A 17,673-nucleotide genomic window follows, 5' to 3' on the forward strand; every position below is an offset into this window, starting at 1 on the left:
AATCGAGGCCCGGTCTCAGATTAGACAAGCGACAGGGAACCCGCTGAAATAATGCCGATGCGAATTTAATGTTTTAGTCACTCCTTCGTCAAATAAGAAGCCGATATAACCAGTCAAGTGAAGAGGAGTTCCCACTCAACATGTGAATGAGCCAGTGGTTATGTGTAATTGCCTTTGAAATTGGGCTTTAATAGTCATTTCTGTGTGAATTGCCGTGGCTGTTGGGTCTCTCTCTTCTGTACCATCTACTGGCCTGGGCGACATCTATGACAGAATGTTGAAATCTGATCAATTCTCGTGACCTCTGCACGTTGTATCCTGCTGCGAAGCAAATAGCCGCACGTTATCGAAATGCTCGCGCCGCAGCATCTGTTTTCTGTCAATTTTCATTACGGCCACAACTTAGACTCCACGTAGCTTTGAGGACACCTTCATCTAATTCATCGGTCAAATCAATATGTGATTGCTGGAGTATTGGGGTTTGGTTTTTTTGAAAATTAAAAATAACCTGAATTTACATCTTGACAATATATATTTAATCTAAATTCATCAGTCAGTTTAAATTGTTAACATGTTACAGTACTGAACTCATAACAGCAGTGCAAAAGAATAACTTATATTAATACTCAGAAGTCCGTCTGGTGTAAAGGGGAAAATAGTTGTGAAAGTTATATGAGTGGATCGCCGAAAATCAGTGATGACACCAGGCGTTCCCGACAAGGGTAAGCATGTCCTGCCCTACAGATAGCACCGGTCATTTACACAATTTGTATTTCGCATTGACGCCGTGTGCTCTTAGCGTGCGACGGCGGACTTTAAACAAACCGGGCAACCAAGTGGTCGCGGGACCGGAAAGTCCAGTCAGAAAATTTTGAATTTCGACTGTTGCGTGGAATTACAGAGATTTCAGTGCTTACAAGTACAGAAATATATTTGGGAGTTGTTTCTTTTACAACACACTGCGTGTCAGTGTTAATGTCACTGCATTACTTGGTTATCAAATCTGCATGTGTTTGGTACGAAGAGGCAGGATGCGCTCACCTTCTTGTGGCCAGTTAATATCATGGATTAAAAACATGCTATTTATTACGTCTGAATCACACAATCAATCGTATTGCAGATATTCCTTATAAATATGGAAAGTGTTTTCGCGTTCCTCTATGTATTTACATTTGTTGTTTCAAGAGACAAATTGTATCATGTAATTATAAACAAATTGTACTTGGCCGACGTTAGCAAACTCACTTTGGGTTCCATGAGCCGTTCAAACTTTGGATAAATGTAAAAGTATATTCCATCAGCTGATCCAGGAAGTTGGCAACCACGGATGAGGAACACTGTGATGAGGATGGTTGGGAGAGCCACAGTGATGTAGACAAGCTGGTGCAAGAATATACATATTCATACAATATTAGATCATATGCATAATCTACTTTCTTTTTTATGGGGAAAAAGCCGGTCGATTGGGTTAGTGGTTCAAGCGTTCGATCATCACGTCGAAGTTATTGGTTCGAATACTCACATGGGTACAATGTGAGAGTCCCAGTTCTGGTGTCACACGCCGTGACATTGCTGCAATATTGCTAAAAGAGGCGTAAATTCACTCACTCACTTTTATTGGGAACAATGTAACCACTACCATTTATGCATGACATTGGAACTTGGATGTATTTTGTATTTTAGATATTTGTTGTAGTTTAGTTAACGTTTAGAAAATAACTTTATGCTATTTTGCAATTCTGGATATTAACAGAACAGTGTGTTTTTAATTTCATTATAGACTGGCTTATAAGAATGTGTGACCCAGTTGTCGACACACAATTGTAATGTCGAGGGTATTGCTAGCTTCCTTACTTTCCCTGAAACCTTTATTCCTTTGAAAATCCACAGAAATATGATCATATGTGTGATCACCAAGCATCCAAAAAGATGCCATGTGATACCACCGAGGTTCATCAGACCGTCCGTCATTTCCAGCACCTTGTTTCTTAAATAAAAAGGATAGTCATGTACAAAGAATATCGATGATGAAATTTCGATACATAATACAACATACAATAACAGGTGCATGTAAGGAAGTTTCAATAAAGTATTTAACTCGTAACAATCTCCCTCTGGAAACCCAAAAGCCGAGAAACTCTCCGTACTGTTTCTGACAAAAGATTTGACAAAATCCAACATGCAATTATCATTAATATATGCTAAGGATGAGAAAATGGGGAAAAAAAATGCATTTTCAAAAACTCGAAATTTAAACTACCTCGCACATCGGCGAAGAGTGACCCATGGGCGAGAATGTTTACCTTTGCTCAAAATTCATGTTTTAGAGCTTGTAAAGGAATGAGATTATGTTCATAAGTATCGTGACACAAAATGCGGATAATTTAGAACTTTATTATAATATCTCATGAGCAAGAATATCAGTCTTTCACTTTTTTGAACTGTAATACTTATCAAGGGGTAAGCAAAGGGACGACGGTTTGTATATTCATAATCTTATTACTTTGGAAAGGTGGAAACCTTACTTCCAGAACTCTTCAGCAGCAGTGACCCCGGTTATGTTGGGAGTGTTTCCTATCTCACTTCCATTATACGGAATACTGACATTTGTAAAAGTTCTAAAATTCGTGCTGGATATACATGTAGGTGAGTTCCAAGTGTTGTTACAGTTGTCCCAAGGAAGTACTTCAGAGAAGGAATAGAATAGGTAATACATGAACCAAGAAAATGTGACATTATAGTAGCTATGGAAAAACCAGGCACATATGACAGCTCCCAGGCCCAGACCTGTAACAGAAAATAAACATAAGTGAGATCATTATGAAATTGGGGAATTAGTGTACAGCAGTAGGTGAGGTCTCGTGATGTTTCACATGATCTTACTCTGTCACTTTCAGCTTGAATTTACCTTTCCACGTGCTCAAACTGAAACATGAATCTTCTTATGAACATTTCACGATATTTGTAACTTTCGAGTACAGTTGCTATGATGCTAACGTGTACATTAGTCTCTGTTAAGGTTGGTTGGGTTGTAAATGAATGAATAGAAGTGCCGTCATAACTCCTTAGGAAATCAAATAACGAGACTGATTATTCAGGTAATCATAGTATTACAGCTGAGAGCTCACCATGTCTCTCGGAGATATCACTGACCCATCTCCCTCCTAATGGGTAGTAATTCTTAAGACAATATAAAGTATACATGTACTCATTATGTAAGTACTATAGATTCAGGATTCGATACGTACCTTTGAAGGAAGGACACAAGTTCCAGACGTTAACGGGTCCACTCTGAGAGTACTGGCCTATTGTCATTTCCACGAAAGTGCATGGGATGGCTCCGATTATTGTGAAGAATATGAACAGTATCAAAAATGCCCCTTTGTAAAAAATAAACATATGTCAGTAATCTGAAACGACTCAATTGACATACTTATATTTCTCGACATGATGTGAGCATTGTTTCAACAAATGCTCAGATGCGACATTTCAGTTTTGACAAATCATCCTTCACACATTTACAATATACACTAATGCCACTGATCACAATTCACGTGTGAATAGTAGAATATTATCAGCAATTACTGACATTTAAAAGAACACAATATACAATAATTGCACTGATCCAAATTCATATGTGAATAGTTGAATATTAACAGTAATTACTGACATTTAAAAGAACACGTAGCAAGTTGGAGCCAGACACAACCCACCTCCACCATTGCCCATACAGTAGAACGGAAACTTGATGAATGTTCCAGATCCCACCCCGTACCCAAGTAGGGTGACGAAGAAGTCGAACTGATGGCTCCAGTGTTCACGCGGCATGGCTCGTTTCTACAACTGATAAGAACACATTCACGCCACTAACAGGGAGTGAAAGGTATTAGTAAGTATTCCTGCCATATCATGACGAAAGACAAATATACAGTTCAACAGTTCTAAAATGTCAACAAAACCCGGGTATCGTGTATTAGCACAATTTCTCTACCTATGTAATCGAAATGGTCCTACTGATGTCATCACTTGCCACCTTTGTAGGAAAACAATTGCGTTTAAACTTTGGATATAATATGCACCTCCCTGCCAGCCCGGAAACTGTCCAATGTGAAATATCTAGTGATACAGTTCGGTGGGCACTGGTAGAAAATCACTAATGGGGCCTTAACAAATACTGGTTTTCTATTACTCTTAAGTTTGGCAATGTGCATGTTCGCTATGAAATGTCATCTAAAGGAATGAAAGTCACTCTAGTTACTGTAATACTTTGTTATTTGGTACTAAATAAAGTTTAGAAGTGACAACATCCATTCATCAATACTGACACTATAACTTTGTTGTTGTTTTAGGGGTCATTTCGAACTTCAGTAAGCATAATCCATTGTTTCTAAGAATGTATTATCCTTTTTGCCTGACATAAATGTATCTGAAGTCCTTTAAATGTTAAAATCTGGTAGTTTTAAACTCAGACTGATACACTCAAACAAAAGTAGCATTCCTCCATCACCACTTTCTCATTCTTATAATTATCAGCATTATAATACACTATTGCATGTAGAAGGCTATCAGGTTCTCTCTGTCTGTGCGTGTACTGTAGATCATGTACTTGAAAATTGTAGATGTAGTAACTTTGGTTTGTATGTTGAAACTGAAACATATACAAGTACACCTATGTCCCTTCTCTGTTACATGGTAAAACAGTTATTGAAAATGAAATGAATGCCGCTGGAAATGATTAAATTAGGTAAAAATCTAAGAAGGAATCAGTTTTTAACAAATTGAATAAAATGCATGTGCATCATTGCTTGCACAAACAGATATATGTACAAAAGAAGAACTCAGAAGCTTACCGTGAAACATTCTATTTTCTACAGTATGGGCATTTTACATTCTTTTCAATCTACAGTTACATCCCTTGTGCGGCAAGTTGTGCCTACACTTTCATTTTATGTTCGTATTAATACGTACAATGCTTATTTTGTGGGCTGGTGGTCCAATATACAGAAATGAACTTCTTGTTTGTCTGTTTACCAGCGTGCACCTCAACATTGTCATTTAAAGGAACATGAGCCTTATCAATGTCTACATGTACATTTCTGGACAGACGAAGTAAATTAGATGCAATAAAGGTTACCGTGCAAAATTGATATACATTCTTCAAAAAAAGAAACGCATAGGTGATTTTGAGAATATTAGACTCATGTAGCTGCTTCAAAACCAATTCAAATATATTCTTTTTTTCCAAAACGCCATCTTTGTGTGATTGTAAATAGCCTCAGCGCCAAAACGCGGCAATTTTAACCTTTTCCCTTGTTTTAGAAGCGTTTCAAGAAATATTCGCCAAAACGTCACCACGAAAACATGCACAGCACAATGCACGAGCACGTAAGCGGACAAAACATGCGGTATCGTTCACTATAAAAAGGCAAACGTTGGGTTTAATTTTGTAATTCGTTTTTATCTATTTTGAATATTCATAGATATTTTTCAAGGTATGCAATTCCAGTTAATGAGTATGCTAGTTGTCAATACTTTCATCAAATCTCTAATCACGACATCTACATGCATTAAATAGCATGACTATTGACAATTCGTTCCTGAGGTTATGTTATAATTAAAAGTGCATATTTTTATTACTGAAGTTGGTTATTTATCAAGTCATTCGTTCCTTCATTAATATGGACAAGTTTAATGAATAAAATGGGAAAAAAAGTAGAAATATGAAAATAATGCATTAAATCATATTAATGAATAATTCATAATAAACAGTAAGTCCCTTGTTTTTAATATGGAACTGGCTGTGTGATAAGCCAACGTATCGTTGATTGTGACAAGCCTACTGATGCTTCACGCTCAAGTTATTCAGTGTATATATTCATTCATATATATTTATTTATTGTAGCGTATTATTTAAATGTATGAAATGTTATTGTATATTTTCTTGGAATCAATATTGAAGTAAGCGCTGTCACGGTGAATTGCATATTACTGTGAAATGGCAGCACATCATTGTGGTGTTTCAAGAACGAGCTGTGGAACTTGTGGAGACGTCGAGAACGTAATTAGTCTCCGAAACCGATAATAAAGTCTGGAACAGATAACGCAGGGACTGGGTCAACGAAGTCAGCAAACCTGACCCATTAGTCGCGTTCTTACGACAAGCTTGTGTTGCTGAAGACCATTTCTGATCCGGTTATCCACGGGCTGGAATACAATGATTAAGTCATACAAGTCACCGATCCTTCTTCTATTGCTTTCACAATTGATATTATGATAAATGCTCTTCAAAAACGAAACGCTTAGATGATTTTGAGTATAATGGACTCATGCAGCTACGACAAAACGTCATATTTGTGTGATTATAAACAGCTTCGGTGCCAAAACACGGCAGTTTGTACTTTTTTCCTTTCTTGTCGAAGCGCTTGAAGAAATATTCGCCAAAAACGTCACCAAGAAAATATGCAAAGCAAAATGCTCGTGCAAGTAAGCGGAAAAGCATATTACGGTAACGATCACTACAAAAGGCAAACGTTGTGTTTAATTTCTGATATTCGTTTTTGCCTGGAAAAGAGGAGATCATCACGCCACGACTGACTGCCGCCTATCGAAAGATCGCCATATGCTGAATTGAAGAGTCGCAGTCTGCAGTTGCCAAACATTTCAACGTTCATCAGAGCACCATATATCGCATTTGGGATCGTTTCCTTCTGACCAATTATAATAAATAATAATAGGGAATTTATATAGCACATTAATCCATGCTCAATGCATGCTCTAAGCGCATATATGTGTGGGTATTGAGAGTCATTTTAGAAAGGCAGTTTTGAATAAGTAGGTTTTTAGCTTAGATTGGGAGGAGGCAAGAGTTGAAGACTATGAGATTGAGTGGGAGATTGTTGCATTGAAAGCAAAGGAACGTTGTCCATAGTTCACAGATTTCACAGATTGAACTGGCAACAGGAGCTTGATTTCTGACCGCAGTTATCGAGCTGGTTTGTACTCTGTGATCAAATCACACAGATAATGTGGAGCACTTTCAGACAGACATCGATACACATGACACGAGATCTTACAGCTGATTCTCTGTCGGATGGGCAGCCAGTGTAGGTCATGTAAAATTGGGGTGATGTGGTCGTACTTACTGCACCTTGAGGCTATCCGAGCAGCTATATTCTGGATGTGCTGTTCTGAGGCTGTTACAATAAACACTCCTAGATGTTACCAGGGTTAGTATCAGGATGATCGCCCGACAAGCGGCCGTTCAAGAGTTACTACCCAAGCCTAGGGCCGCTACATCCAGATTGTTCCCTTGCGTCGTCTGCACAACGCATCTCAGGTTTGAGAAGAAATTCTGTCAGGAATCGATTGCGTGAAGAGGAGATTCGACCAAGAAGGCCCTCTGTTGAGAGACTTACTTTGGCGCAATCGCTTGCGGTGGTGTCGTAGAGCCCAAAACTAGAACCTTAGAAACTGGAGGAGAGTCAGGTTCAGTGATGTATCACGATTTCTTCTTCACGGGCGAGATGGAAGACAACGTGTTTACTGTCGGATAAATGAACGTTTTGCTAATTGCATTCGAAAGGTGTCGGGTAAGATATCCAGCTCACAATCATCTGAGTTAGTGGTGGCTCAGGGGAAGTTGACAGCAAATCGATACACCAAGGAAGTCCTTGTACGTCACATGCTACTGATTATGGACCGACAGAGGCAGTTGTTCTAGCTTGACAACGGTACTTCACATACGGCACGCGTCACGTTCCGCTATCAATTCTAACGTCAATGTCTTGCCGTGGCCTTTCCGATCACCAGACGTAAACCAGATAGAACATCTATTTGATGAACTCGGTGGACGTGTACGTGAACGTCAAAACACACCTTAGAGACTTCCACAACTGACTATTGCATTGCAGGAAGAGTGGGAAAGAATTCCACAAAAGACGTTCCTTCTCCAGTCTGTACCGAGACGTTGCCGAGCAGTAATTGCCCCCAATGTGGGCCATACAAAATACGGACTTCAAGGCCATCTTGTGGACTCAAGTAAACAAAAACGCGAACTCTTTGTCTATTGAATTTCTATTAAATATAATATCATATTATGGCTGGGAACCTGTATGAAAATTGTTTTAAATTAGGAACATTAAAATATGTTTCACGTATCAATGCAGTATCCACACAATCTAATATACTGAGTCAAAAAGAAACTTCACATTCTTTCTTCAGGGTACTATAAAAGGACAAGAGATGGTAAGATGGTTAAATTGTTATTATTTCATTGCTGAGATGTACTCGATACACTGTGATGTACTCGATACACTGACAGTGCCATAATCAGTTCCATTAGGCTACACCGCCGTTCCAAAACATGGGTATACAGAATGTCAAGTCACAAGAATAAAAATGCGAAATTTCGCAGTTCAATATCGTGTATGGCCGCCCCGCGCATTCACCACTGCCAAACACCGTCTCCTCATCGACTGCCTGATGTTTGTGAACACGTGGTTGGGGATTCTGCGCCATTGCTCTTGCAAGGCAGCGCCAAGTTCCTGCAAATTCTGAGGTTGGTTCCTTAGACCACGAAGCCTTCTCCCAAGTGCATCTCAAACGTGCTCTATTGGATTAAGGTCAGGGGACCTCGATGGCCAGTCCATGACGTTGATTCCAGCGTTTTGAAGGAAATTTCGTGTCAACATCGCGGTATGCGGCCAAGCATTATCGTGCTGGAACTGTAGACCTGGGCCATGAGCCGCCATGAAAGGAACGTAAGAAACCTTGGTGGGTATTACTGTTTTTGTTGCAAGAGCAGCCTTTACTGTTGCATCAGCACTACTGTTTCCTGGTATAATAATGATAATAGTAAATGTGCGTTTGTAACACGCCTTTCCCCTGTACAAGGAACATGCTCAAAGCGCTGACATGTAACAGTTATATACATATGTACGGGAGGGGTGCGAGGTGTGGCGGATATAGTTGGTTGTGTGAGAGGAACACAAGTGGGTCTTTAGCAAGCGATTAAATGGGGTAAAGTCAACTGCTGATTTATGGCCAAAAGGGAGATGGTTCAACAGTAGAGGGGCAGAACAAGCAAAGGATTTCCTTCCAAATATTTCAAGTTTATAGCAAGGTGCAAAGAGCAAGTTCTGATTTTGAGAGCGGAGCTCATTTCTGAGATGTAAGGTATAAGGAGTTCTCGTTGGTATTCTGGATTTGCGGCATGGTGACATTGATAATCAAAACACAACAATTTAAGTAATTCTTGACAGGAACCCAGTGCAGGGTTGTCATGACAGTGGGAATGTTTAGAAGTTCTGCTGATGATTCTGGCGGCTGTATTTTGGACCTGCTGCAACTTTGAGAGGAGCTTCTGTGAGATACCAAAAATAAGACTATTGCAGTAATCGAGTCTTGGGATAACAAGTCCCTGAACAAGACTGTGTGCTGCGTCTCGACTGATGAGATGGCGTATTCTGCCAATGACTCTCAAATGGAAGAAGCATACCCTGCACAGTTGATAGACATGAGCGTCCATGGTCAGTCGTGAGTTCAGCATTACTCCGAGATTTTTACTTCAGAGTGAGCTACCAAGATTGTGTTGAGGTTGACTTGTTTCCGCAGATGTCTGTAGTCAACAACCATCAGTTCGGTCTTGTCATCGTTTAGTTTCAGCAAGTTGTTAGTCATCCGACACTTAACATCTTTAGTGCAATCTGTGATGTGATGAAGGCGTACTTGAAAGTCTTTACCATATGAAATGTCCAGAAGTTGGGTGTCATTTGAAAATGAATGATGGAGAATCATGCTTGGCAATCAGATCCGCCACATTTGTCGTGTATGAAATGAAAAGAAGCGGGTTAAGTACATATCCCTGGGGTATAACACAGTGGATCAAGGAGCTTCGTGATTGCATGTTTTCTTGGAGAACAGCCTGACGTCTTCTTTCAAGATAAGATTGTAACCAGATTAAGGGTCCTCCATGAATTGCAAATTGTCCCTTGAGTCTATCCAGAAGGAGGTCGAGGAGGATGAGAGTAGCCAGTTTTCCTACATCAACAGCTGCGAGCAAGTCACTGGAGACTAGTTGGCTCTCTACTGTGGTTCTACCTGTTGGCTGATTGAAATTTATCCAAAAGTGAAAACACAGAAAAGTGAGACGAATGTTAACAGCTCTCTAGGGTATCTTTTTTATGAACTTCAGGTTAGAGACAGATCTTAAGTTTTAAGAATGTTAGGATCGAGATTATTCTTTTTTAGCAAAGGGGTAATGTTATGGATACATACAAATCATACATACATACATACATACATACATACATACATACATACATACATACATACATACATACATACATACATACATACATACATACATACATACATACATACATACATACATAACACATACGTACAAACATACGTACACACATACATACATACATATACACACACATACATACATACATACATACATACATACACACACACACACACACACATACATACGTACGTACGTACGTACGTACATACATACATACATACATACATACATACATACATACATACATACATACATACATACGTACATACATACTTTCACACACACACACATCAAACATACATCATACACACATCATTCATACGTCCGTACGTACATACATACATACAAACATACATACATAAATAAGTACATACATACATACATACACACAGATATACACACAGATAACGAACATTTTGTAGATGCAGATGTGGAACGTAGCAAGGTGTTTTTACGTATCATACCAGGCTCTATGTGTGCCCGAAGTTTCAGTATTGGAAAACACTCATACCTGCATACTGTCAATGTCATCGAACGATCTAGTCCGAATTAAACTCTGAGCTATGATTTATTGATTGTATTTGATCGATGGAAGGATTTCCAGCGGTCAAACGCTACAGATAACAACTACATATTTGAATGAATCTGGGAAGACACCATTTGCCAAACTACTGTTTACCAACTTTGTCATCACTGGGAGAAACAAATCATTGAATTCTTTTACCAAAGCTGTGGGAATCGCGTCTAAAAGACATGTAGATTTACAGAAAATCTTCAGTACTTCCTGTTCGGAATATGTTTGAAACTCTGCAAGTAGTGTGCAAGAAAACCCCTTGCTATCTGTAGAAGTGTCAGCCTGGGCTCTAGCACAAGAAGGAATGAATCAGGCCAATCTTGGACCAAAAAAAATCATCGAAAAAGTCAGGAAGATCATCAATAGACTGAGTCGAGGGTAGAACTGGACCGTTCGTTTTCCCAAGACGATTATTTGAAGCATGGCTTGGAAGCCAACAGAAGATAATATCTAACTGTTGTCTAACGGTTGATCTAACAATTTCAAAGCTAAACTAAACAAATCAAATTATTTATCAGTAAAAATAAAAACAAATAAAGAACCACTTATGATATTTACAAAACTATATCTACAGATTTACCCACGGATGGTAACGCAGTTGGATTCAGATCTATATCGTCAAGACTACAACTCTTCCATTTTCACAGCTGAATCAAAGGCCACATTAACGGCACCAGGGGAGTTTAGTAAACTAGTGAAACATAAACAAATTGTATTTGTTTAAAGACGCTCTTCCTTGTCTCATTTTTTGTAAATAGTCTGAAATAATCACGATCAAGCATGTCCTGCTTGACTGTATTGATTCTGCCATCACAAGGGATCAATATTACAGTATAAAGACAATGAAGGATATTTTAACCAGGTCAATTATCATTTAATAATTGTGTTTTTAAAAGAAATTGAATTGTTTGAAAAGTTTTGATAAAAATGTTTTGTAAATATATAAAAAGCACAATCGACAACGGTTGACGTGGTTGTGTAAATCCAGCTAGGGTCCATACAGGAAGCAATCGTTCGGTTAGACCCCATTATATGGCTGAAATACTGCCGATGTGACTAGAAATCGTAACTTACTCGCTAAATGGTATTTAACAATTGCCAGATTAAATTAGCAGCTAGGATTGTTAATGGCCGTATCTTGAAAGGGGTTGAAGTACTGTAAACTTGTTGTCCTCCTGAGAGCGTACATGAGACAATATCTTTCAAAGTGTATTTATTTCTCCACGTTTGTCATCGTAGAATAGATGTTATTTTAACCCATGGCTAAATTTGTCTAAATCGCTAACATCTGAAGGGATGGTGTAAATCCAGCTAGTGTCCAAGCAGGAGGCAGAAGTAATGTCAGTTCCCACTGTCCACAGTATGGTGATGTCCCTTCATTTGCTGGTTATCTATAGTCATTTTTTATATTGTTAGTGTATGGTAATGTCGTTTTATGTTTCTATGCTAGACTTAAATTTTAACTCACTCAGTGATAGTGATTATATGTAACTGTAGATGACAGACAGTTGTGCCATTTACAATTCCCGTTGTAAGATACAGCTTATGCAGAGACCAGCTGTTTATACCATGAGGGTGACTTTAACAAATATTCATTAAGCTATCTTACAGGTTTCCAAACATGTTGAACGCGTAAATACCGAGGTTGGAAGTGGTCTTCAACAATACATGATTCTGTTAATAGAGGACAGACAGGATCGGGCGATCAGGCTCACTGGCTCGGTTGATGCATGTCAGCCTATCCCATTTGCACAAGTCACAATTGTGTAGATCGATACTCATGCCGTTGATTAATACATTTTCTGGTCCAGACTCGATTACGTAGAGACCGCCGTCATATACATGTTTGTAGAATATGCATCGTCAAACAATATACAGACATGAAGATTTAAACTATACTAGCCACATAAAGAAACTGTGCATTGTCAAAATATTATCCCAGTTCATAAGTACGATAACAGTGTCAAAGGTACATATACACTTTAATGGAGGGATCATGAGACCATAACAAGTCGGGGGAATTCCAATTGAAAAGTCAATCACAATGACGTCACGAGTCCATAAGCGGGACAGGGGTCAAACGACCATGTCACAAGCTAAATAACGGGTATGTCCAGCATCGGCATTGAGAACAGCAGTGCATCGACGACGCATAGAGCCTATCAAACGTGCAAGGAAGGCTTGTGGGATGTCACGCCAGATTCTCTCAAGTTCTGTTGCAAGGTCAAGGACGTTATCTGGCGGCTGAGGAAGACGGCGTAGACGTCGATCCATCTCGTCCCAAACATGCTCTATCGGGGAGAGATCCGGTGAATTTGCAGGCCATGGCAGTAAGTCAACGTCGTGGTCTGATCCCGTGATGACGTAAACGTTGTCGAACTGTGTTGGGGTGGATACGGCGAAGTCCTGGCATGGTTCGGGCAGTCATCACTGCAGTCTGAAACCTGTGGCGAAGATGGGTCACCCTTATCCATCTGTCCTGTCTTGGCGTTGTTACACATGGACGTCCAGAACGTGGCCGATCGATGACGTCATTTGTGTTCTGATAGCGTCTCACCAGTGCAGAAATGGTGTTCCGGTGGCAGTGGAAATGTGCAGCCACTTGTCGTTGAGACATTCCCCCACGGACCATCCCAATGGCCTCATGACGTTGTGCAGACGTGAGCCTTGTCATGCTATGCGTTTTAATAGCCGTTTAATTTTTTGAGCTTTCCAAAGTGACAGTATCGTGTGGCATTCATTTGCTCTGTTTCTCTTTCCCGGAATGCACGTGCAACAACGTATTGCACGTCTCAAGGGCGAACCCACTGACGTCACGGAACGTGGCACGTGCACGCATGTTGGATACATGTCACTAATCTCTGAGTTTGAATCCTTATGTGTCTACACAGGTTTGAAAAATTTAGATTTTCAGTTTTTGTATGTACAGTTTCTTTATGTGCCTAGTATACATATATATGTAGTAATCAGACAAAACAAGTCCAATGCTTTTTGCATAAGTCCTAACAAAGTACGATGATGAATATGGAATATGTTTTAGAGAAAATACAATCAAATCTTTCTGCCATTAAACGTTGTTCAACTCTAACGTAGTTATTAACGCAGTAAACCGTAGTTTGATCGTATTGCCATGTTACCACAGTGCAGAAGGGTCAATTACGGTCTACTAGGGAGAACTAGGGTCAAAAACGTTCACACTACGGTAACAGTAGGGTCTTGGCATTCACGCTGACCGTAGATATGTTTTGAACATGTTGAATTTTTTTTAGTCCAACCACGGCAAATCATGGGTTTGCTGATTTTCAAAGTACGTCATAACTACGATGATCTACGTTGAACTACGCTTAAATACGTTTAACTATGTTTAGCTAAGGTCAAATACGGGTCTACTACGTCCATCCCCCACGGCGGTCAACTATGTGCGTGTCCGTGAGATGTGGCCGCCGTTTAAACGTGCTACTCTGCATCTGAAGCTATGGCCAGCTGCCTGAAACACGACTCATGATGCATGGGTCACCTGTTGGACACAGGTCATGGAGCCGTTTCTATACAAAATATCACAACGTAAGCGGAATGGGCACCACTGTTACTATCAAATACCTATCATACATATCTCTGAACACAGAAGATCAGTGATTACCAAATATCCCTGTTGGTGGTGTTGTCCTATGTTAAGAAAATATACGTGTTATTCTACTTACCTGTTCTACAACACGTCCAGTCTGTCGTATGAAGTCGTAGTAAGGTACTGTCAACAGCCAGAATATAAAGTTCTGAGATAATGTCACAGCACTGGAGTGTATGGCATTTTAACATTCAAATGCTTTTGAATATTCATAGATATTGTTCAATGTATTTTATTCGAATTAATGAGTATGTGTGTAATCAAACTATAACCGTGTCATCTATATGTATTTAATAGCATGAATATTGACAATGTTATAATTAAAACTGCACCTTATTATTACTGAAGTTGATTACATATTTATTCATTCATTCATTCATTCATTATATGGACTGGAGCGTCTGCACAACGACATAAGCTTAGCTTTTTTCTTGCTAAACGCTTCACATTCAGACAATGTGATGACGGTCTGTAAATATTCGACTCTGCACCAGACACTCAAGTGACCGATACTCTGAACAACAAACCAGGCCATTGGAATACAATGACTCAGTCAACCAAGTCAGCGAACCTGACCCATTAGTCGCCTCTGATGACAGGCACGTGGTTGATGAAAACCAATTCTAACCCGGATATCCACGTGTGGAATACAATGACTCAATCTACCAAGTCAGCGAGCCTGACCCATTAGTCGTCTCAGACAACAGGCACATGTGAAGAGCAATTCTAAACCGGAAATCCACGTGTTGGAATACAATGACTCGGTCAAGTAACTATGCGAACTTTACACATTAGTCGCCTCTGACGATAGGCACATGTGAAGAGCAATTCTAACCCGGATATCCACCTGTTGGAATACAATGACTCAGTCAACCAAGTCAGCAAACCTGACCTATTAGTCGCCCCTGACGACAGGCACATGTGAAGAGCAATTCTAACCCGGATATCGACGTGTTGGAATACAATGACTAGGTCAGCCAATTCAGCGAACCTGAGCCATTAGTCGCCTCTGACGACAGGCACGTGGTTGATGAAGGGCATTTTCAACCCGGATATCCACATGTTGGAATGCAATGACTCGGTCAACCAAGTCAGAGAACCTGTGCCATCAGTCGCCTCTGACGACAGGCACATGTGAAGAGCAATTCTAACCCGGATATGCACATGTTGGAATGCAATGATTTTGTCAACCAAGTCAGCGAGCCTGACCCATTAGTCGCTTCTGACGACAGGCACGCGGATGATGAAGAGCAATTCTAACCCGGATATCCACGTGTCGGAATACAATGACTCAGTCAACCAAGTCAGCGAGCCTGACCCATTAGTCGCCTTTGACGACAGGCACGTGGTTGATGAAAACCAATTCTAACCTGGATATCCACATGTTGGAATGCAATGACTCGGTCAACCAAGTCAGCGAGCCTGACCCATTAGTCGCCTCAGACGACAGGCACATGTGAAGAGCAATTCTAACCCGGATATCCACGTGTTGGAATACAATGACTCGGTCAACTAACTCAGCGAACTTTACACATTAGTCGCCTCTGACGACAGGCACATGCGAAGATCAATTCTAACCCGGATATCCACGTGTTGGAATGCAATGACTCAGTCAACTAAGGCAGCGAGCCTGACCCATAAGTCGCCTCTGACGACAGACACATGTGAAGAGCAATTCTAACCCGGATATCCACGTGTTGGAATACAATGACTCGGTCAACTAAGGCAGCGAGCCTGACCCATAAGTCGCCTCTGACGACAGGCACATGTGAAGAGCAATTCTAACCTGGATATCCACGTGTTGGAATACAATGACTAGGTCAACCAAGTCAGCAAACCTGACCTATTAGTCGTCCCTGACGACAGGCACATGTGAAGAGCAATTCTAACCCGGATATCGACGTGTTGGAATACAATGACTCGGTCAGCGAACCTGAGCCATTAGTCGCCTCTGACGACAGGCACGTGGTTGATGAAGGGCATTTCCAACCCGGATATCAACATGTTGAAATGCAATGACTCGGTCAACCAAGTCAGAGAACCTGCGCCATTAGTCGCCTCTGACGACAGGCACATGTGAAGAGCAATTCTAACCCGGATATGCACGTGTTGGAATGCAATCATTTTGTCAACCAAGTCAGCGAGCCTGACCCATTAGTCGCCTCTGACGACAGGCACGCGGATGATGAAGAGCAATTCTAACCCGGATATCCACGTGTTGGAATGGAATGACTCGGTCAACCAAGTCAGTGAACTTGACCCATTAGTCGCCTCTGACGATAGGCACATGTGAAGAGCAATTCTTACCCGAATATCCACGTGTTGGAATGCAATGACTTGATCAACCAAGTCAGCGAACTTGACACATTAGTTGCCTCTAACGATAGGCACATGTGGAGAGCAATTATAATCCTGATATCCACATGTTGGAATACAATGACTTGGTCAATCAAGTCAGCGAACTTGACCCATTAGTCGCCTCTGACGATAGGCACATGTGAATAGTAATTCTAACCCGGATAACCACATGTTGGAATGCAATGACTAGGTAAACCAAGTCAGCGAACTTTACACATTAGTCGCCTCTGACGATAGACACATGTGAAGAGCAATAACCCGGATATCCACGTGTTGGAATTCAATGACTCAGTCAACCAAGTCAGCGAGCCTGACCCATTAGTCCCCTCTGACGACAGGCACATGTGAAGAGTAATTCTAACCCTGATATCCACGTGTTGGAATGCAAAAACTTGGTCAACCAAGTCAGCGAACATTACACACTATTCGCCTCTGACGATAGGCACATGTGTAGAGCAATTCTAACCCGGATATCCACGTGTTGAAATACAATGACTCGGTCAACCAAGTCAGCAAACTTTACACATTAGTCGCCTCTAACGACAGGCACATGTGAAGAGTAATTCTTACCCGGATAACCACATGTTAGAATGCAATGACTAGGTAAACCAAGTCAGCGAACTTTACACATTAGTCGCCTCTGACGATAGGCACATGTGAAGAGCAATTCTAACCCGGATATCCTCGTGTTGGAATACAATGACTCAGTCAACCAAGTCAGCGAGCCTGACCCATTAGTCGCCTTTGACGACAGGCACGTGGTTGATGAAAACCAATTCTAACCGGGATATCCACGTGTTGGAA

At 40.6% G+C, this 17,673-nt stretch overlaps 1 protein-coding gene across 1 annotated transcript; it reads right to left on the reverse strand.

Annotated features, from left to right (window-relative positions):
• Positions 1 to 1,240: 1,240 nt before the first annotated feature.
• Positions 1,241 to 14,665, reverse strand: LOC124255890 (sodium- and chloride-dependent creatine transporter 1-like). Its single transcript, XM_046689839.1, has 4 exons — positions 14,588 to 14,665; positions 3,714 to 3,843; positions 3,249 to 3,380; positions 1,241 to 2,787 (listed from the first exon to the last, which is right to left on the reverse strand). Exons 2-4 carry the CDS (start codon positions 3,826 to 3,828, stop codon positions 2,522 to 2,524), a joined length of 513 nt encoding a protein of 170 aa, XP_046545795.1. The 5' UTR covers positions 3,829 to 3,843; positions 14,588 to 14,665; the 3' UTR covers positions 1,241 to 2,521.
• Between the last annotated feature and the right edge of the window lie 3,008 nt (positions 14,666 to 17,673).

The sequence above is a fragment of the Haliotis rubra genome, unplaced genomic scaffold, assembly GCF_003918875.1.
Source record: "Haliotis rubra isolate DU_JTF1 unplaced genomic scaffold, ASM391887v1 Scf610, whole genome shotgun sequence".
NCBI lineage: Eukaryota > Metazoa > Mollusca > Gastropoda > Lepetellida > Haliotidae > Haliotis > Haliotis rubra.